The sequence below is a fragment of the Nannobrachium achirus genome (assembly GCF_963921795.1).
Source record: "Nannobrachium achirus genome assembly, chromosome: 5".
Classification (NCBI taxonomy): Eukaryota; Metazoa; Chordata; class Actinopteri; order Myctophiformes; family Myctophidae; genus Nannobrachium; species Nannobrachium achirus.
Genome location: NC_137814.1, coordinates 11,053,277 through 11,070,371, shown reverse-complemented (window position 1 = coordinate 11,070,371; position 17,095 = coordinate 11,053,277). Strand labels below are relative to the sequence as shown.

General features: G+C 44.1%; 1 protein-coding gene across 1 annotated transcript in view; it reads right to left on the bottom strand.

Moving 5' to 3' along the window:
* LOC308284801 (retinal-specific phospholipid-transporting ATPase ABCA4-like) overlaps positions 1–17,095 on the bottom strand; it is a gene marked incomplete at both ends in the record, with an annotated part of 130,428 nt that overhangs the window by 74,706 nt on the left and 38,627 nt on the right. Inside the window, 9 exons of the mRNA XM_080725528.1 lie at positions 713–850; positions 1,750–1,889; positions 3,500–3,631; positions 4,079–4,304; positions 6,173–6,361; positions 8,229–8,324; positions 8,783–8,987; positions 9,569–9,790; positions 14,560–14,782. Of these exons, the coding sequence (XP_080581654.1) occupies positions 713–850; positions 1,750–1,889; positions 3,500–3,631; positions 4,079–4,304; positions 6,173–6,361; positions 8,229–8,324; positions 8,783–8,987; positions 9,569–9,790; positions 14,560–14,782 (1,571 nt within the window). The remainder of the gene's footprint in view (positions 1–712; positions 851–1,749; positions 1,890–3,499; positions 3,632–4,078; positions 4,305–6,172; positions 6,362–8,228; positions 8,325–8,782; positions 8,988–9,568; positions 9,791–14,559; positions 14,783–17,095) is intronic.

Here is a 17,095-nt window from a genome sequence, read left to right as displayed (position 1 = left end):
CAGTCCATTCATGTTTAAATTGGTTTGAAACGGCTTTCTGTGGTCCAGCAACCATTGGACATGTTCCTTATTCCTCTGCTGCGACCTTATATATTCCTATGTCGTATTGTTTTAAAAGTTTAAAGGTCTAAATATTTTTTCCAATGCAGATCCAGGCCTTGTTGATGGATTGGAAGAGATTTCGAAGCTCTGGGTCCAAAACGGAATTAATATTTAATGTGTAAAATGTGTGTACAATCCGCCGTATTTCCCATTGAAGTGAATGAAGCCAGTAGCGGCGCGCTGTGATAATGTCGGGCGTAGCTTTTGGAGGGGGCGGAGCCAGTATAGGTCCATTAGTAAAGGCAAACAGGGCCTTGGCAAGTTATGGTCTGGGTTTGATGCCTGGGGATCTCCATATATGGGCATAAGGGGGTACCCTAACTAGCTATAGCTATAATAGCGATTAGCTATTTTCACTATTATTTGAAAAGGGGCTCAAGTGGTTAATTTATAATGTACCTTTTTCCTTAGTAGTGGAGTCAAAAGTACAATATTTGTCTTTGAAATGTAGCGGAGTGAAAGTATCACCCCCCAAAAAACAAACTACAGGCTACTCAAGAAAAGTACACTACTAGATCTGCTATTTTTCTGGCTAATGTTCCTCTGCTTGAGTTCAAGATTTGCAAGCCCCCTTGCAGTACCTCTGAGGACCCCCAGTGGTTTCTATTACCTGCTCGGTACTTCAGCAGGAGGTCCCAGATGGAGCGTCTGGAGTAGGGGTCTACTCCTGACGTAGGCTCGTCCAGGATCACGATCTGTGAACCTCCAACAAACGCCATGGCAACAGACAGCTTCCTCTGCATGCCACCTGCAGATACATCACTGAGCATTATTTAGAGCTGAATAATTAACCCAAAATACATCCACAAACCCACAAAAGTAGAATGAACTAGAACTCTGTCGAGGTGCCAACTTGCGCCTTGTGGAATGGAATGCTAGTCCCTCATTGGCTGTTAATGATGACGTTACCAGAAAGGCTGGTCCCTGATCGGGTACGGGCTTAAACACACCCGGTTACCTACCGGTACCTACGCAGCCGAACGCAGTATTTGCACGCTCTGATGGCGTAAGTCACTAGACTGCACTTTTTCAAGATGCCAACTTGCTCCTTGTGCACTCGTGGCCATATATGGCCTACTTTTGTGCCAGCAGAGCGCGCAAGTACTACTTTTGGTGCTGTTAGATGCTGTATGTAATGTATATGTACTGTGTATGTGGGTGGGCAAGTTGGCAATACGTTACGTAAATTCCAATTGTCCCTCGCCGACACGAAAGAGGTCCTACTGTACCCAGGGGCGTCACAAGGGGTAGGAAAGTGGGACTGAGTTACTGGGGCCCAAGGTGTAGGGGCCCTAATAACTTTATCTATTGAAAAATAGCAGATATACAAGCTCACAGCGCGGCACCGAGTGCCGAGCTGCGAGCTTGTAGATCTGCTATTTTTGAAAAGTTGTGAAAATGTGTGGAAAATCTTTGAATATATGTATTTTTTTAAGCGAACATTTCTAACTCAGATTTTGCTTCTGGGGGTCCCTGGAACTAAATATTTTGAGATCGGGGTCCGTGGCCAAATACATATCATCTTGGGGGTCCTTGACATAGGTTTCTTGCACACATTTTCACGATTTTTCAAAAATAGCAGATCTACAAGCTCGCAGCGCGGCACTCGGTGCCGCGCTGTGAGCTTGTATATCTGCTATTTTATACCTGAGAGGTTCTGGGCCTCCTCATCTCTCTTGTCTGGCAGCCCCAGGTCCACCAACATGTTCTCCAGCTCCGCCTGGGCCTCCGCCTGCGTCTGGCCCTTCAGCAGGGCATAGAACAGGATATGCTCTTCCACTGTCAGACTATGTACAGAGAGGGAGAGAGAGAGAGAGAGAGAACCCATTTATTAAACCACCCGAGGCCCATTCTACAAATGCCTTCTAAATCAGTAGTTATCAAACTTTTCCGTGCCAACGAGGACCCACAAATTGATATGTGTTTGGCCGAAGAGTTTTCAAACACTTTTAAGATTTTTCTAAAATGTTCAAAGATAGTAGGTAAATTGTAAAATGGTGCATTTATATAGCGCTTTTATCCAAAGCGCTTTACAGAGATTGTGCATTACATTCACCCATTCACACACACATTCATACACCGGTGGCGGAGGAAACCATGCAAGGCACCAACCAGCTCACCGGGAGCAATGTGGGGTTCAGAGTCTTGCCCAAGGACCCTTCGACATTAACTCAGGGGGAGCCCGGATTCGAAATGGGAACCCTTGGTGCTCTAATAACGGTTTCTCTACCCCTGAGCTATGCCTCCACATGGTGTACAAGCTTGCAAGCTTGTATATCTGCTATTTTTGAAAACCACCGTTCTAAAAGGGTTAGGGTTAGAAACCTGCTTTAGCCTATATACCTGTATATACCGGTAGCTAAAATCTAAAATGACAGACGCTTTCCCGGTATTAATGGGTTCACGCATCCACAGACAGGCAATCAATTGCATTATACTGTAATACTTATATTCATTCCACTTACACCACTCATCACTGACTGAGCCCTACAAGGGACTAAAGTGCCAGGTCATATGCCTTCCCTTCCAACACCCCTTTCTGCTCACAACAGAGGATGTTCTGATACTCTTTATTCTTTATTCTAAGTTTTCTTGGGAACAAATCCCCAGGTTGGAGAGGCTTATCATCTGTATCAGCCAGGGTGCAGGTCTATGCCCATTTCACATTCTCCAGTGCTGCTAAAGGTTTTTACCTTTACTCGTCAAACGATTTAAACTGTTTATACTGAGAGACAGGGAGTGACACACAGCAACACTCGTCAGGCTCTGGAATTGAACCTGCAACTTGCTGTCAGGCAATATGCATGATGGACCTTAACCACTAGGCAAGTATTTTGTTGACTAGCGTCCTCCTGGGTCCGTTATTTGGCCCCTGCCTTTTTCCCTCTATACACCAAATCTCTTCGCCAGAAATAGCCAATCTACAAACTCACAACAGTGTTGTGAGCTTGTAGATCTGTTCTTTTCAACCAATGTTCGCCTGCTATAACATGCCCAAAATAGGGACACTCACACTATAGGGTCCATGTGGTCAATACTGTATTATACCCATATTACATCTCATTGCTATAGATTTCTTTTAGCACAGTCTGCTGAGGATCCCACACCAACATTCTGCTGGATCACTGGTTCTCAAAGCCTCCCAGGGGTCCTTGGGGCGGTACCAGGGAGTCCCCAGCAAAATGTGTGCCACGATATGAGCTTGTAGAGCTTGTATTTTGGAAAACTCTTGAACATTTTGGATTGGTGCATTAGGAAACATGGCAGTTGTCGGCAGTGAAATAGCCAAAAGCCAAATACATATAATTTGGGGGGGTCCTTGACAGTTTGAGAATCACTGCTTTGAATCATCCTCTCTCAGACCGACACAAAACAATCCACCAGTGAGTGAACTGACTGTTTGAAGAGGATGTTGTGCTGAGGGCAGGTGCCCATGGAGGTGCGGATGAGGTCCATGTCGGTCCTGATGTCTCGTCCCTTGATGTAGGCTGTGCCAGACGTAGGAGGGTACAGGCCCGTCAGAATGGACCTGACAAGAAAGAGAACACAGTCAGCTACTGGGGATTTACACAACCTTGGGGTCAGTACCAGATCAGAAAACAAACACGACATTATGCTGTTGTTTGTTTAACTTTACTGTTACAGTATGCTCAAACTGAGAAGCAAAGTATTTTTAACAATGTTTCGACTGTCAGATCACAGAGCAAACAACGCAGCCCTACTGTACTGTAGAGGTTATAATAGCTGGCTCACAGGAGCAGTTGGAGTTCTGTCTCCCCAAGGAACAGCAGAACAAAAATGGTTTGTTTGCTCAATGAGACGTATAATCAATACAAACTGAACACATGATTTCAGTGGAATGTTGTTGGGGAATTCAGCACGGCGGCTCCAGCAGCCCGTTGTGAAACTTCAACTGTGGGTGGAATTCTGAGTAAACAGCTTTTGCGGCAGCTTAAGAGATTTGATGGCCTCTCACATGGTGGTGGTCTTGCCAGCCCCGTTGTGTCCCAGGAAAGAGGTGATCTGGCCCTCGTAGAACGTGATGCTGAGGTGGTTGACGGCCGGACGAGAGCCCCCGTCGAACACTTTGACCAGGTCTTGGATCTGAACGCCCATCACAAGCCCCTCTGGCTCGGGCTCGAAGAGCAACAGGTCTGGGTGCACAGAAATTACGTAATCTAAATGCAGTGGTGGAAAAGGTACTCCCAATTTTTACTTAAGTAAGTACAAAAGTATTGGTATCAAAATGTACTTAAAGTACCAACAGTAGAAAGTACTCTTTATTTGACACATTTCACCAGTTTTTAAATGTATAAAATGTCTAAAAATCTTTTGAAAATAGTAAAGCTACAATTGCTATTTTCAAATGGCTGAAATGAAGTGGTTAATGCATGCTTTGTAATAATGAAAATCTGCAAAGTATCTATGTTTTCAAATAATTAAAAGTAAAAGTAAAAGTATAATATTTGAGATGTAGTGGAGTAGAAGTAAAAGTACTGAAAATTGGAAATACTCCAGTAAAGTCAAATCAGTGCTTGAGTAAGTGGGGAGCCGTTTAGGGTTAAGCGTCTTGCTCAAGGACACTTTGTTTGACACATAGACTGGGCGAGCCACGGGTCAAACCGCTGACCTTTTTGGTTCCCAGACAGACTGCCTCCCTCTCTACCCACTCAGCTACAGCCACCCTCTTTCAGCCTGAGATGATATACTTGGTCAGGATTGTTTCTTCCACAATGGTTACACAGTGGTTCTGAGTTAAATACACACCAGTGGGATGGGATGTAACATAGATTCATTAAAATAACCTGCATCTCACGATCAACTGGAACAATGGCTCAACAAAACGGGTGGATTTGGAGTGGAAATGGGTCATGTGGGAAGATCAAGAACGTAGGATATGTATTGCATTCATCTTTAGACATTATTTCTGGTTGAAAACTAGGGTAACAAAATTTGTTATCCTAGTTTTCAACCATTTAATGCTTTCCATCGCACATACGGTATGTGGAATGACTTTATAAGGGAAATATAATTTGCCACAGACACAGAAATTCCTTAAACCAGAACACATGGATTAAAGCAAAATTAAATCAAAATTCTTTGTAGGGCCAAGTCCATAATATGCGATTTGTGAAACAGTGTGAAAGGAGTCCCTCCACGCACTATTTGCTAAACAATTAACACAATATGTAAAATGATGATGTTTTAGTAATATTGTTCTGGCTGTTCTGCACACTGCCAACAAGGTAAAATAGTAAGATTGAGGCTTTGACATGTGCTTTCATATGAAATATCCGATACCGTTAGGGTGTTATGAAAGATGCTTCAGAACATAATTGCTAGTTTGACCGCTTTAAATGCTCTAATCTTCAAATAATAACAGCCGGTCTACAATCACAATGTGTCACAGGCGCATTGAGAGCTTGTAGGCTATTTCACTTTTCAACATGCTTCCACAGAAGACATGCTGACTTTATGGAATCCAAATGACTGAAATCAGTCGTGGCGACTGAGAACTTGAATCCATGAGAATGAGAACATGATAGTGCACAGTGCAGTGGTTCTCAAAGTGGATTCCAGGGACTCTCTAGCTAGGTTCCTTTAGGAGGGTCTAAAACCCTTACAAGTCTGTAACTCTGACAGTGTACAAATGGAACCAAATGGACCCTAACGGGTCCATTTGGTTCCATTTGTACACTGTCAGAGTTAATGGGAGACCTTGAAATCTAAATCTAAACCACGCCCCTCCCCTTACCTCCCCCCTTTCCCTCCCCCCACCCCTCCCCTTCCCCTCCCCCTACACGCGCATGCAGCGCCTGTGTGTGTGCGTTCGTTCGTTGCTTCGTTCGTTCGTTGCTTCGTTCGTTCTTGTACATACGCATGCAGGGCCTGTGTATATGTGTGCGTGCCCCTTGTCTCTCCCTCCCTCCCCCCCTTTCCCTTGTCTCTCCCTTGTCTCTCTCTCTCTCCTCCTCACTCTCTCACGGCTCTTTAGCCTTTGTAAAGTGTCTTGAGATAACTTGTTATGATTTGACACTTTAATAAAATTGAATTGAATTGAATAGTGAACCTGTCTGTTGGTCGTTGGGTTCCTGGTCTTGAGCGGGCTCTTGGTCTTGCTGCTTGTGCATCTCCCTCTCTCTCTCCAGCCGGTCTCTCTTGTCCTGGTGCTTGCAGGTCTCTCTGCGTGCCGAGCCGTTGCAGGCCTTGGTGTCTTCCTGCAGCTCATCAGGGGGAGGTTTCTCTGGGTCTGTGGGCACTGATGGTAGAAGTACTCACATTTTTTGCATCAAAATGTACTTAAAGAGGGGGCGCCCGCTGGCCTGGTGGTCAAGGCGCATACCACATACTAGGCTATGATGCCTGCTGGCGTCGCCGATTCGATTCCCGATCCGGACGACCTTTGCCACATGTCATTCCCCATCTCTCTCCCCATTTCCTGTCAGTCTACTGTCCTATCAATAAAGGCATAAAAAGCCCAAAAACAAATCTTAAAAAAAAAAAAAAATGTACTTAAAGTACCAAAAGTAAAAGTAGTCAGGATGTGTGCAGAATGCCCCTTTTTCAAGACGCATTAGTGAACTTGTAGATCGGCCATTCTCAAATAGCCGAAGTACTGTACCGGTATATATCATGGCTTAAGTTGTTGATATACTTACTTGTAGTGGAGGAATAGTACAATAATAGTACAATATTTGACACTTTGATATAGTGGAGTAGAAGTAAAAGTATTGAAAACTGTAAATACTCCAATGAAGTAAAACCTCCTCAAAAGTGTACTTATTGTACAGTACTTGAGTAAATGTACTTAGTCACTTTCCACCACTGGTCTGTGGGGTACAGTTGGTAGATCCACTGCCTGGTTAGTGTGTCTGACAGAATCGATTACATTTTATTCCCTGGAGCATGGATACGGTTTCTCACAGTAAAAGGCTGTAGCAGATAAAGCAAATACTGATGGGAAAACAGAAAACACGCTTCGTGAAGGGCAAGTTCGTTCTGTTGTATATTAAAGATCGCCATTTCAGACAAGATCAAATCTAAGCAGGAGTTTAACCACTTTCAACCCGGTGTCCCTAACCACCATCTACAAGCTCACAGCGTACTCCAGGCACGTGCACTCATAGAAATCAAAGGGGCTTGAGCCCCTGCCCTTTTATCTGTCTATAAAAAGTGCCCTCTCCTGACCATGAATGCAGTTTTTACTATGGTGAAAGAAATGCAAAGGCCCTCTTTCCATGCCATACCTGAAGGCAGCATTCAGGAGAATTGCCTTATGCAAACTCTCCTAAACTTGAATGGAGCATCTTATGTTGAAAGAATTTACCTCTCTGTGTCGAAATCAAGCACGCGTTGGAGGCCTGCTATTTTCGATATTTTCACCAAAAGACCCTTTTAGGAATATCAGTCCCTGCCTCTCTAACATTCCCTGCACGTCCCTGGCGTACTCAATTGAGAAGCCACTCTGTCATCAAATTATTATTGACAAAAAACAAAGAAATCTCCATGAATTCAAGGCTTCATGGGGCATAATTGATAGAGAATAAGTATTTTTCTGGGTGAACTACACCTTTAACCCTGCAAGACCCGAATTAATTTCTACTGGCCAATTTTTTTTTAATCAGATGGTGTTGTAGGAGTCCTAATCACAGGAAAAATTAATAATGTTTTTGTAAGATTTTATAGCCATAAATCATAAATCATAATTCATGCTCTACTCTAATTTGCCTTTTGGGGATATTTCTCACAATAATAACACATGTACATGTTCTAGACATTCTAATGATCACGAAAAAAAATATTACAGGCATTTTACTTATGTTTTTGTGAGGAATAGCTTCAGTTAAAAAGTGAAATGTTGTTTCGTTCAGACGCTGGAATTTCAACTTCTCTGGGAGGTGTGAATGTCAGCCTCTGTGGGGGGTATTTATATGCAAATATCGTGGCCAATGGCATTGTAATACTAAACAATAGGATGTAATGGTGATGTTAAAAAATGTTGCCAAAAAGCAACGCTGGGCCTTGCAGGGTTAAGTAGTTTATCTTTTCAGAAGAATACCATGGTGTGATCATTTGGCCAGTCAAAGCGTAATAAGAGACATTAGAGGCAGCAAGTATATACTAACCTGGTTCAGGAATATATGGGGTTGAGGAGGGTTGAGGTGTTTGCCAGTATGCAGGCTGGAGGGGGAAGTAGAAAGGTCGTCCGATTCCATATTGCCCTGATGAGTGGAAGTTTGACACAGTTCTCAGTGCAGCATCACTATAAGCTATAGCGTTATAACGTTATAACGTTTTCATTAAATTGACATTGACATTGCCGTGGTACAAACTGCAAGCAGCACTCTGCTCACAGCTGATAACCAAAGATTTGCAGCTAAGCTAACTGTCTGCTGCTTACCCTAAAGAAAAGAAATGACTTGTCAATTACATTGAAACGCCAAACTTTATAATCAAACAATGTTTGTCATGTGAAATGAAGGCCAATGTGAAAAGAAGGCCAAAAATACATATATATTATTTTTGCATAAATAATACTGTTACACAAGTCATCAAATATTTGCACACATATGGAGCTCCACAAAACTCCAGAGTGGACTGACATTGAACTAGCCATGCTGTTAATGTCTAGTTCCATTGTACTCTATAGCGTAGATGTGCGTGCGTGCGTCAGCCTGACCTGGGAAGACGATGTCCAGGTACCAGGCGAGGACGCCGTAGAGGACAGCGTCAAACACCATCATGCGTACGGAGGTGAGGAAGGAGAAGGCGTCTCCCTCCAGAGGGCTGGTCTGAACGTTGTCCCACTGGAGACCCAGGCCCTGCTCCTCGTACCGAGACAGGTACTCCGTCCCGAAGCCAAAGGCCACCGGAGACAACAGGCTCTGGAGAAGGAAAATAACATCAATGACAAAAGGGTAATGATAAACGCACTACCACTAATATACAGTATATAACATAAGGAGAGGTGTGCATATTTGAGCCGTGCTTTTTTTTCTTCTTCCAGCACCCTCTGAACACACAGCTTTACACATACATGAAAGACGGACAGAGTGACATACTGTACATACAGAACAGACAGCTTCATTAAAATGAATGCACACACAAAAATAGTGGTTCTTCAGTGGTTCTTTGGGGTGGTTAAGATGCTATATACCGTACGGTACTAGTACAGCTACTGGTAGGCACCTCTAATGGTTCTACAGGATATAGCACCATTTAACAAAGGTGCTACTATATAGCACCAAGGCCCTGAAGTACGCGTGGTTCTCAAAGTGGGGTGTGGGGGCCCCCAGGTGTCCTTGTTGAGAACGTTTCATGCTCACAACACGAGGCGTTGGTTGTGAGCATGTAGATCTGCTATTTTCACAATATTTATCTGTGGAGCCTAGTCAAACAAAATGAAAAGGTTGAGAGAGCCAGCGGTATAAACGCAGTCGCAGAGTTGCAAGTACGTATAACTTACGGCGGCCAGCTTCATGTCGGTGGTGACGCGGTCCTGCCAGTTGAAGCAGAGGATGTGCGGCAGGTAGAGGGTGAAGTAGACGATGCCGCTGCAGGCCGCCGCCAGGTTGGCCTTGTTGAAGAACACGCTCATCAGGAAGCACTGCATGATGGTGGCCACCGTGAAGGTCAGCAGGAAGAGGAACACCAGCAGCGAGTCGCTGTAGTTCAGGACCTTACCGCCCTGAAGACAAGACACAGTTTACAGTTTACAGCATACATGGGCAACTGGCGGCCCGGGGGCCACATGCGGCCCTCACCTTCACTTAATGCGGCCCGCAAGTTAATACTGGAATACTGATATATTATTGATGTTACATTGACTGTTACAATTTCAAACATGAGCTGCTTTAATTCCGTCAGCCTATGTATTTTTTTTTTGTCCAATGTAGGTATTTGTATTAAGGTTCATAGAGTCAACATGAGTATATAACTAAATGTGTTTGAAATTAAATCAAAATGTTAGATTTCAGGATTCCAATTAAAAAATAACAAAAAATAATTCAGGATTCCAATTCAAAAGAAGCAAAAATAGCCGATCTACAAGCTCAAAACGCTTCGCAGCGCGATGCGTTTTGAGCTTGTAGATCTGCTATTTTTTGCTTCTTTTGTATGAGATACTAGAATGACAAAGTAGGACGTAGCAATAATGTGGCCCTCTGGAGTGAAGGTGGAAATATAGTGGCCCTCGCCATCATCAAAGTTGCCCACCCCTGGTTTACAGTTTAGGCATTTAGAGGACGCTTTTAATCCAAATCGACTTACAACTAGAAGCAGTGCTCTTCCGAGCACAGGTCTCCACCAGGTCAGGCATGTAATGTGTTTTACATAAGTCGGCCTCCTGATGGCGCTATAAAAGGCTGATGTAAAAAATGCAGGGAAAAGGTTTTACCTTGGCCTCTAAGGAGTGCGCATACAAAGTTTGACACTAATCGGTGGAGTTATAGGTGAAAACATGAATCGGCCTGTTATAGCGCCACCACGAGGCTGATTTGATTTTTCTTAAGTGGCATTTATTCCTCTGCCTATTGGGAATGTGCATGCACAATTTCACCAAAATCGCACACTGCGTTCAGGATTTCAGGCATTTTATTCAAAACTGACCAATCCTGCAAACTTTGAAAGGCAGTTTTAGCCAATCAGGATGGAATATGGAAAATCTGACACATCCATGTCGATCACATGACTGTAGAGATACTGTCTACTGATTTACGTGATTTTTGGACAAAATCTGTAGGAGTACTGGCAAAAGTTAGTTTTGCAAAAGTCGGCCTCCTGGTGGCGCTAGAACAGGCCCATGTGAAATATTTGGGGCAGAGGTTCTGAATTGGTGTCGAGGGAGTGTGTGTGCACAGTTTGGCAGCGACCGGGCCAACGGCGCCGGAGATTAGCTGGTAACGGACAAACGGACGGACGGACGGACGCACGCACGGACGGACGCACGCACGGACGCACGCACGGACGGACGCACGCACGGACGGACGGACGGACGGACGGACGGGGGGGAAAACATACTCTCCCTCAGCCTTCGGCTGGTGGAGACAATAAGCAGGTATTAATAGATAGATAAGCAGGTAATAGCAGGTAAGTGCGACAGGGAGTTTATTCCACAGTCTGGGGGCCAGGAGGGCAAATTGTCTAGGCTGAGTGGATTTTTGCAGTACCAGGGACATGCAGAGAATGTTAGAGAGGCAGGGGCAATCTCAAAATGTATTTTCTTTTCTTTTTCAGTGCTATTGAACACCCTTTGTCTGTGTGTTGATTAAAACAATATTGAACCAATGAGAAGTAGTCAAAAGCACTTCAGCCAAAACCTCCTAAATCCACTTGAGCTGGATGTTTGTTCATTTTCTGAAAAGAAATTGGAGTTAGCTGGTTATGTCCAGACAGCAGAGATACCGTATGCTTCGATGATTTTGATTTATATTTAGGATACATTTGCGCGAAGACAAAACGGAAGCAGGGAGTAAAGCATATTCCCACACGCCATGATAATGACTGACCAGAGAGGGGACATCAAAATCAGGGGCATGGATTTTTCCCTTCATCAACCCCGATCCCCGCAAATCGAACCCTTGCACTAGCGCTGTGTGTGTGTGTGTGTGTGTGTGTGTGTGTGTGTGTGTGTGTGTGTGTGTGTGTGTGTGTGCAGGGGCGTCACACCAAATTCTGGGCCCTGGGTACAAGGATTCACTGCGGGCCCCCCATGAATGTTAACTATTGAAAAATAGCAGATCTACAAGCTCACAGCGCGGCACCGAGTGCCGCGCTGCGAGCTTGAAGATCTGCTATTTTTGAAAAATCGTGAAAATGTGTGCCAAGAAACCTATGTTTTCATGTCAGTGATGCTCAAACTTTTTCATGTGAAGGACCCCCCCCCATCTCAACATATTTAGTTCCAGGGACCCCCCAGAAGCAAAATTTGAGTTACAAATGTTCACTTAAAAAATACATAATTCAAAGATTTGAGCACATTTACACGACTTTTCAAAAATAGCAGATCTACAAGCTCGCGCTGTGAGCTTGTACCGGTATATCTGCTATTTTTCAATAGCTAAAGTTACTAGTGCCCCTCCACCTTAGCCTAGTAAACGACCAACTTCCGTTCTCCAGGAGGGTTTCTCTTGCGAGAAACAAATGAAATGGTTTCTGGAAGAGGGGCGGGTACGAGGCTACCTCCACCTTGGGCCCCAGTAACTCAGTCCCACTTTCCTACCCCTTGTGACGCCCCTGAGTGTGTGTGTGTGTGTGTGTGTGTGTGTGTGTGTGTGTGTGTGTGTGTGTGTGTGCGTGCGTGCGTGCGTGCGTGCGTGCGTGCGTGCGTGCGTGCGTGCGTGCGTGCGTGCGTGCGTGCGTGCGTGCGTGCGTGCGTGTGTGTGTCTTCCCCAGGTACTACCGGCCTTCCGCCCTCAGTGAGTGATTCATCATGTTGTATTGAATTCCCCACTCATCAGGGCCTGGTGGTTAAAAGACCTGACCTGATGGGGAAATCTGCCTGGTGCCAGTTGGTCACTGGACAGCGTTCAGTCTGTGTGTTGGTTGCAAAACGTTATCTAATAATACCCTCCTGGTGTAGCAGCAGGGGCAGTAGATCCACCTCCCGTCTGGGTGTCTGGGACTGGGACGTTGTTCATTGGACCACTGTTTCACAATGTTTATGGCACGCGAGTAAATATCCCCTTTTTGGTTCCTACATAAAGAACTTTTCAAATGTAAAAAAAACATTATAATAATCACAACTTTTCATCAATTAGGGCACGGCCACACCAAAGTTTAATTCTAACTATAACGATGGATTATTTTTCTTGAGCTAAAATGTTTAAGAACCACTGTGTTAGACGGTAAAGTACTGTCCACGTGTCTATCTAGTTCTTCTTCTTTTTTTTTAGTAGGCTAGTTTTATTGCTTTGTGGGTATTTTTCGTTTTTATACTATAACTAGATTACACTACGTTTATTTTTATGCTCATACAATTCAGCTTTTCCCACAGGTTAATTTCCATTACTATTGTGAATTATATCCTCGGGAATGTAGCAATAGTAAAATAGATTCATGGCAAAAGATGGCAGTGTGCAAAAGACCAAAAGAACATACACAAACTATGAAAATAATCAACCGTATTCAGAGTGTTAAACAAACTCTGAAAGTGTCAAAATTGATTCGTAATGCAATGCTTTATTGTACTAAGTCTCCCTTATGGTTTCCTGTGGAAATAAGCTTAGTCTTTTCATGGATCTCCTTTTAGTAGACCTTGTACCAGTGAACTGTACCGTCATGAAACTGTACCTTTTCCTATGCAAACTTCTAATAAAGTCTTCAATCAATCAATCCCCATACATATTAATATCAAAACTATCCACTGGAGGGCACTATTGCTCATGAGAAAAGTTCAGACTGAAAAACTGCAAGACAGGGTTATAGAAAAGTTCAGACTGAAAAACTGCAAGACAGGGTTAGACAGTAAAACCTCATAAGGGTGCACCCACACCAAAATACCTAGAGTGGAATCTGCCAATGCATTTCAATGAGAATGGAGCTTTTTTGCAGAAATCCTCTACTGGCAAAAAATGCACCATTCTCATTGAAATGCATTGGCGGATTCCACTCTACGGTATTTTGGTGTGAAGGCACCCTAAGGGTGCACTCACACCAAAGTAGGCTACCTATGAGAGTGGAATCCCCATTCCACCAATGCATTGCAATGAGGATGTCTGCAATAACCGCTCCATTCTCATTGAAACGCATTGGCGGAACGCGGATTCCACTCTCAGGTATTTTGGTGTGTGTGCACCCTCATAGGTAGTTTGGTGTGGGAAAAGTACTCACATTTTTTACTCAAGTAAAAGTATCAATATTGCAATGTAGAAATACTCTGTTAGGGTGCCCTCACACCAAAGTACCTATGAGAGTGGAATCCGCGTTCTGCCAATGCATTTCAATGAGAGTGAAGCGGTTTCATGCCAGCAGAGGATTTCTGCAAAAAACATTTTGGTGTGAGGGCACCCTTACAAGTAAAAGTCTGGAATTCAAAATGTATTTGAGTAAAAGTACCAAAGTAGCATCAAAATATACTTGAAAGTAAAAGTAATTTCTTTTTAGAAAATAGCAGATCTTAAAAAACCGAAGAATTTCTCTGCTCCAGCATAAACGCGAGGTCGGCACGGCATGCAGAATTCCTCTACTGGCATGAAACCGCTCTATTCCCTTTAAAATACATGGCCGGAATGGGGATTCCACTCTCATAGGTATTTTGGTGTGGGTGCAGCCTAATTCCTCAAAGTAGGCCTACATTACTTGACTCCACTGAACTAGTACTATCAGAACATAGACCCATTTTGTTATTATTTGAATTCAATTAAATCACTTACCCTAAAATAAAACCAATACTAAAACTCAATGAAAACCTCAACCAAAACTAAGGCCAGTTCAAGGTAAACACACAGACACACGTACCATGATGATGAGGGTGAGCAGGGCGGTGCTGGCCGTCATCATGATGAAGCTGTCGATGAACCAGGTGTACCAGATGACCCCGTTGGTGACCCCCATGGCCTTCAGGGTCTCCTTGAGACGCGTCTCCTTCTCCAGCACGATGCTCTTCACCGTCATGGACACTGAGTACACCCAGGCCAGCACCATGAAGATGGGGAAGCAGCGGTTCAGCGTGATCATGAAGCTGCATGGAGAGAGAGAGAGAGAGAGAGAGAGAGAGAGAGAGAGAGAGAGAGAGAGAGAGAGAGAGAGAGAGAGAGAGAGAGAGAGAGAGAGAGAGAGAGAGAGAGAGAGAGAGAGAGATCAGCAACCGACATGTCACATAATGTTGTCTGCAAAAAGCAACCTCATGGTGGCGCTAGAAGAGGAGCATGTGAGAAATCAGGGGGGAGGTTGTAGTTTGCCAGCCAAGGAGTGTATGTGCAAAGTTTGGCATGGATAGGGGCAACGGTGGTGGAGATAAGAGTAGGGGCAAATGTGTGACGTGACAGACGGACAGACGGACGGACGGACAGACGGACGGACGGACGGACAGCCGGTGGAGCTTTTCATTGTAACTTGCGACCTTACGGTCGCAATTAGGCTTTAAGGCAGTGGTTCTCAACTTGTGGGCCGGGAGACGATTAACTTAATGTGTTTTCTCACTCAACAGTAAACAAACCAAAATAAAGTATAAAGGGTTTATGCACATTTCTAAAGTGACAATTTTTGTCAAATATTAGAGACAGATATTGTGAAAATAGCCGATCTACAGTGCATGCTCAACGCTGCGAGGCGTTGTGAGCATGTAGATCTGCTATTTTCACAATAGAACCATGTTATACAAAATGTAATTCCTCAACTCTTAGTGCTCGTCAATGTGTGGGGTGTGGGGTCCCCGGTAAAAATGATGATTTTGGGGGTCACAGCCGGCTCCAACGCATTGCATTGTGACATGTTGTAGATGAGCTGCCGCATGACACCGTTATACGATGCGGTATAAAATAGCGCTTAAGTAAACCATCTGTGGCAGTGTGGTGCGGCCAGTGTAGAAGATCCACTCGTGTCAGAAGGTGCTTTACGTTGTTAGTTTATGGTTTTATGTTTTTACACACGGCTGTGAGCGATGACAGCTTTTTATGTTATCTGTACCAGGAGCAATAAAACACTTTATTGAACGTAACCTGCCTCGATTCTGCATGTGTTTGAACTCGGGATTTGTAACAGCAGCAACATGAAGTCTCTGTGTTTGAAATGCAGTGATTGAAATCAGCGGAACCGAACAATCCTCCGTAATCAATTTACAATTGACAATTTAGGCATTTAGCAGACGCTCTTATCCAGTAGCCACTTACAATGAGCCCGGTAATTAATCACATACGAATGCATAGAGAGAGTGTAGTGCCCCAAGAAACAAAAATACCAGGTAAACAATGAACCTAGCATCTGTAAATCGTTTGGCATGAAGAAGACCTCTACCTGCATTCTGGACCCAAGTCATAAAATAAAATTAAATTAAAATAGACCCCAACAACACCCAATAACTAGTGTCCCGTCTCCAACTTCCCCTTCCTCTCTATAAAATCCTAGAACGAGCTGTTGCCTCCCAACTCCAATCACACCTGGACTCTAATAACGTCTACGAGCCCTTCCAGTCGTTCCATACACAGCACACTAACTGCTCTATTGAAGGTCTCCGCCCTCTCTTTTTTCCACCACATAAAAAACAAGATCACAAAAACTGGAACATTGCCTGCCTCCTCCGGCCCTCTGTGTCCTTCTCCGCTGCCAGAAAAAATTAATTGACGCATTTATTGCATCCAGGTTTGACAAGTGACAACAGCATCCTTCACGGCATCACCTCTAAAGTCCTCAATAAACCAAAGCGCGCAATGTGTGGCCCGCAGACCACCAGGGGTCCAAATGGACATTTAAGGGTCTGTAACTCTTGATTGTCAAAGTTAAATTGACAAATTAGCATTGTAGAGGATAGATTGGGGTCCCCAATTGACAATCACTGAACTCAAAGGATGACTTCACCCATTTGTAACCTATCTTCATATGATTGGTCAGGTTTTGGTACCATTTTTGTCTACTTGGTCTGTCATAGGATTAGGAGGACTATGGACAGTTCATAAACCGCCTACCAGTGACATCACCGCTGGGGAAAGAAGCTAATAAAAAGTGCAGACTTTCTCCTCCTGGGAAGTCAGCATGCTAATAAACAGAAGCCATTTTGCTCGCATCAAAATACAAAAATGTAGATCTTGCTTGAAATGACCAAACCTGCCTACCGATGACTAGTAGGCTGGCTTCTGATCTGTCCACAGCCCTACTCTAGAAACAGACCAAGTAGACAAATGTCTTACCATAATGAGCATTAATGAGGACCAATTATATGAGGATGAAAGTGGGTGAAGTCATCCTTTAAGTATGTGTATAGCTCCACTGCCCTCTTTCTCACCACTACCTGCTACAGAGACCACATCACACCGGGTGTCCACGACCTCCACTGGCT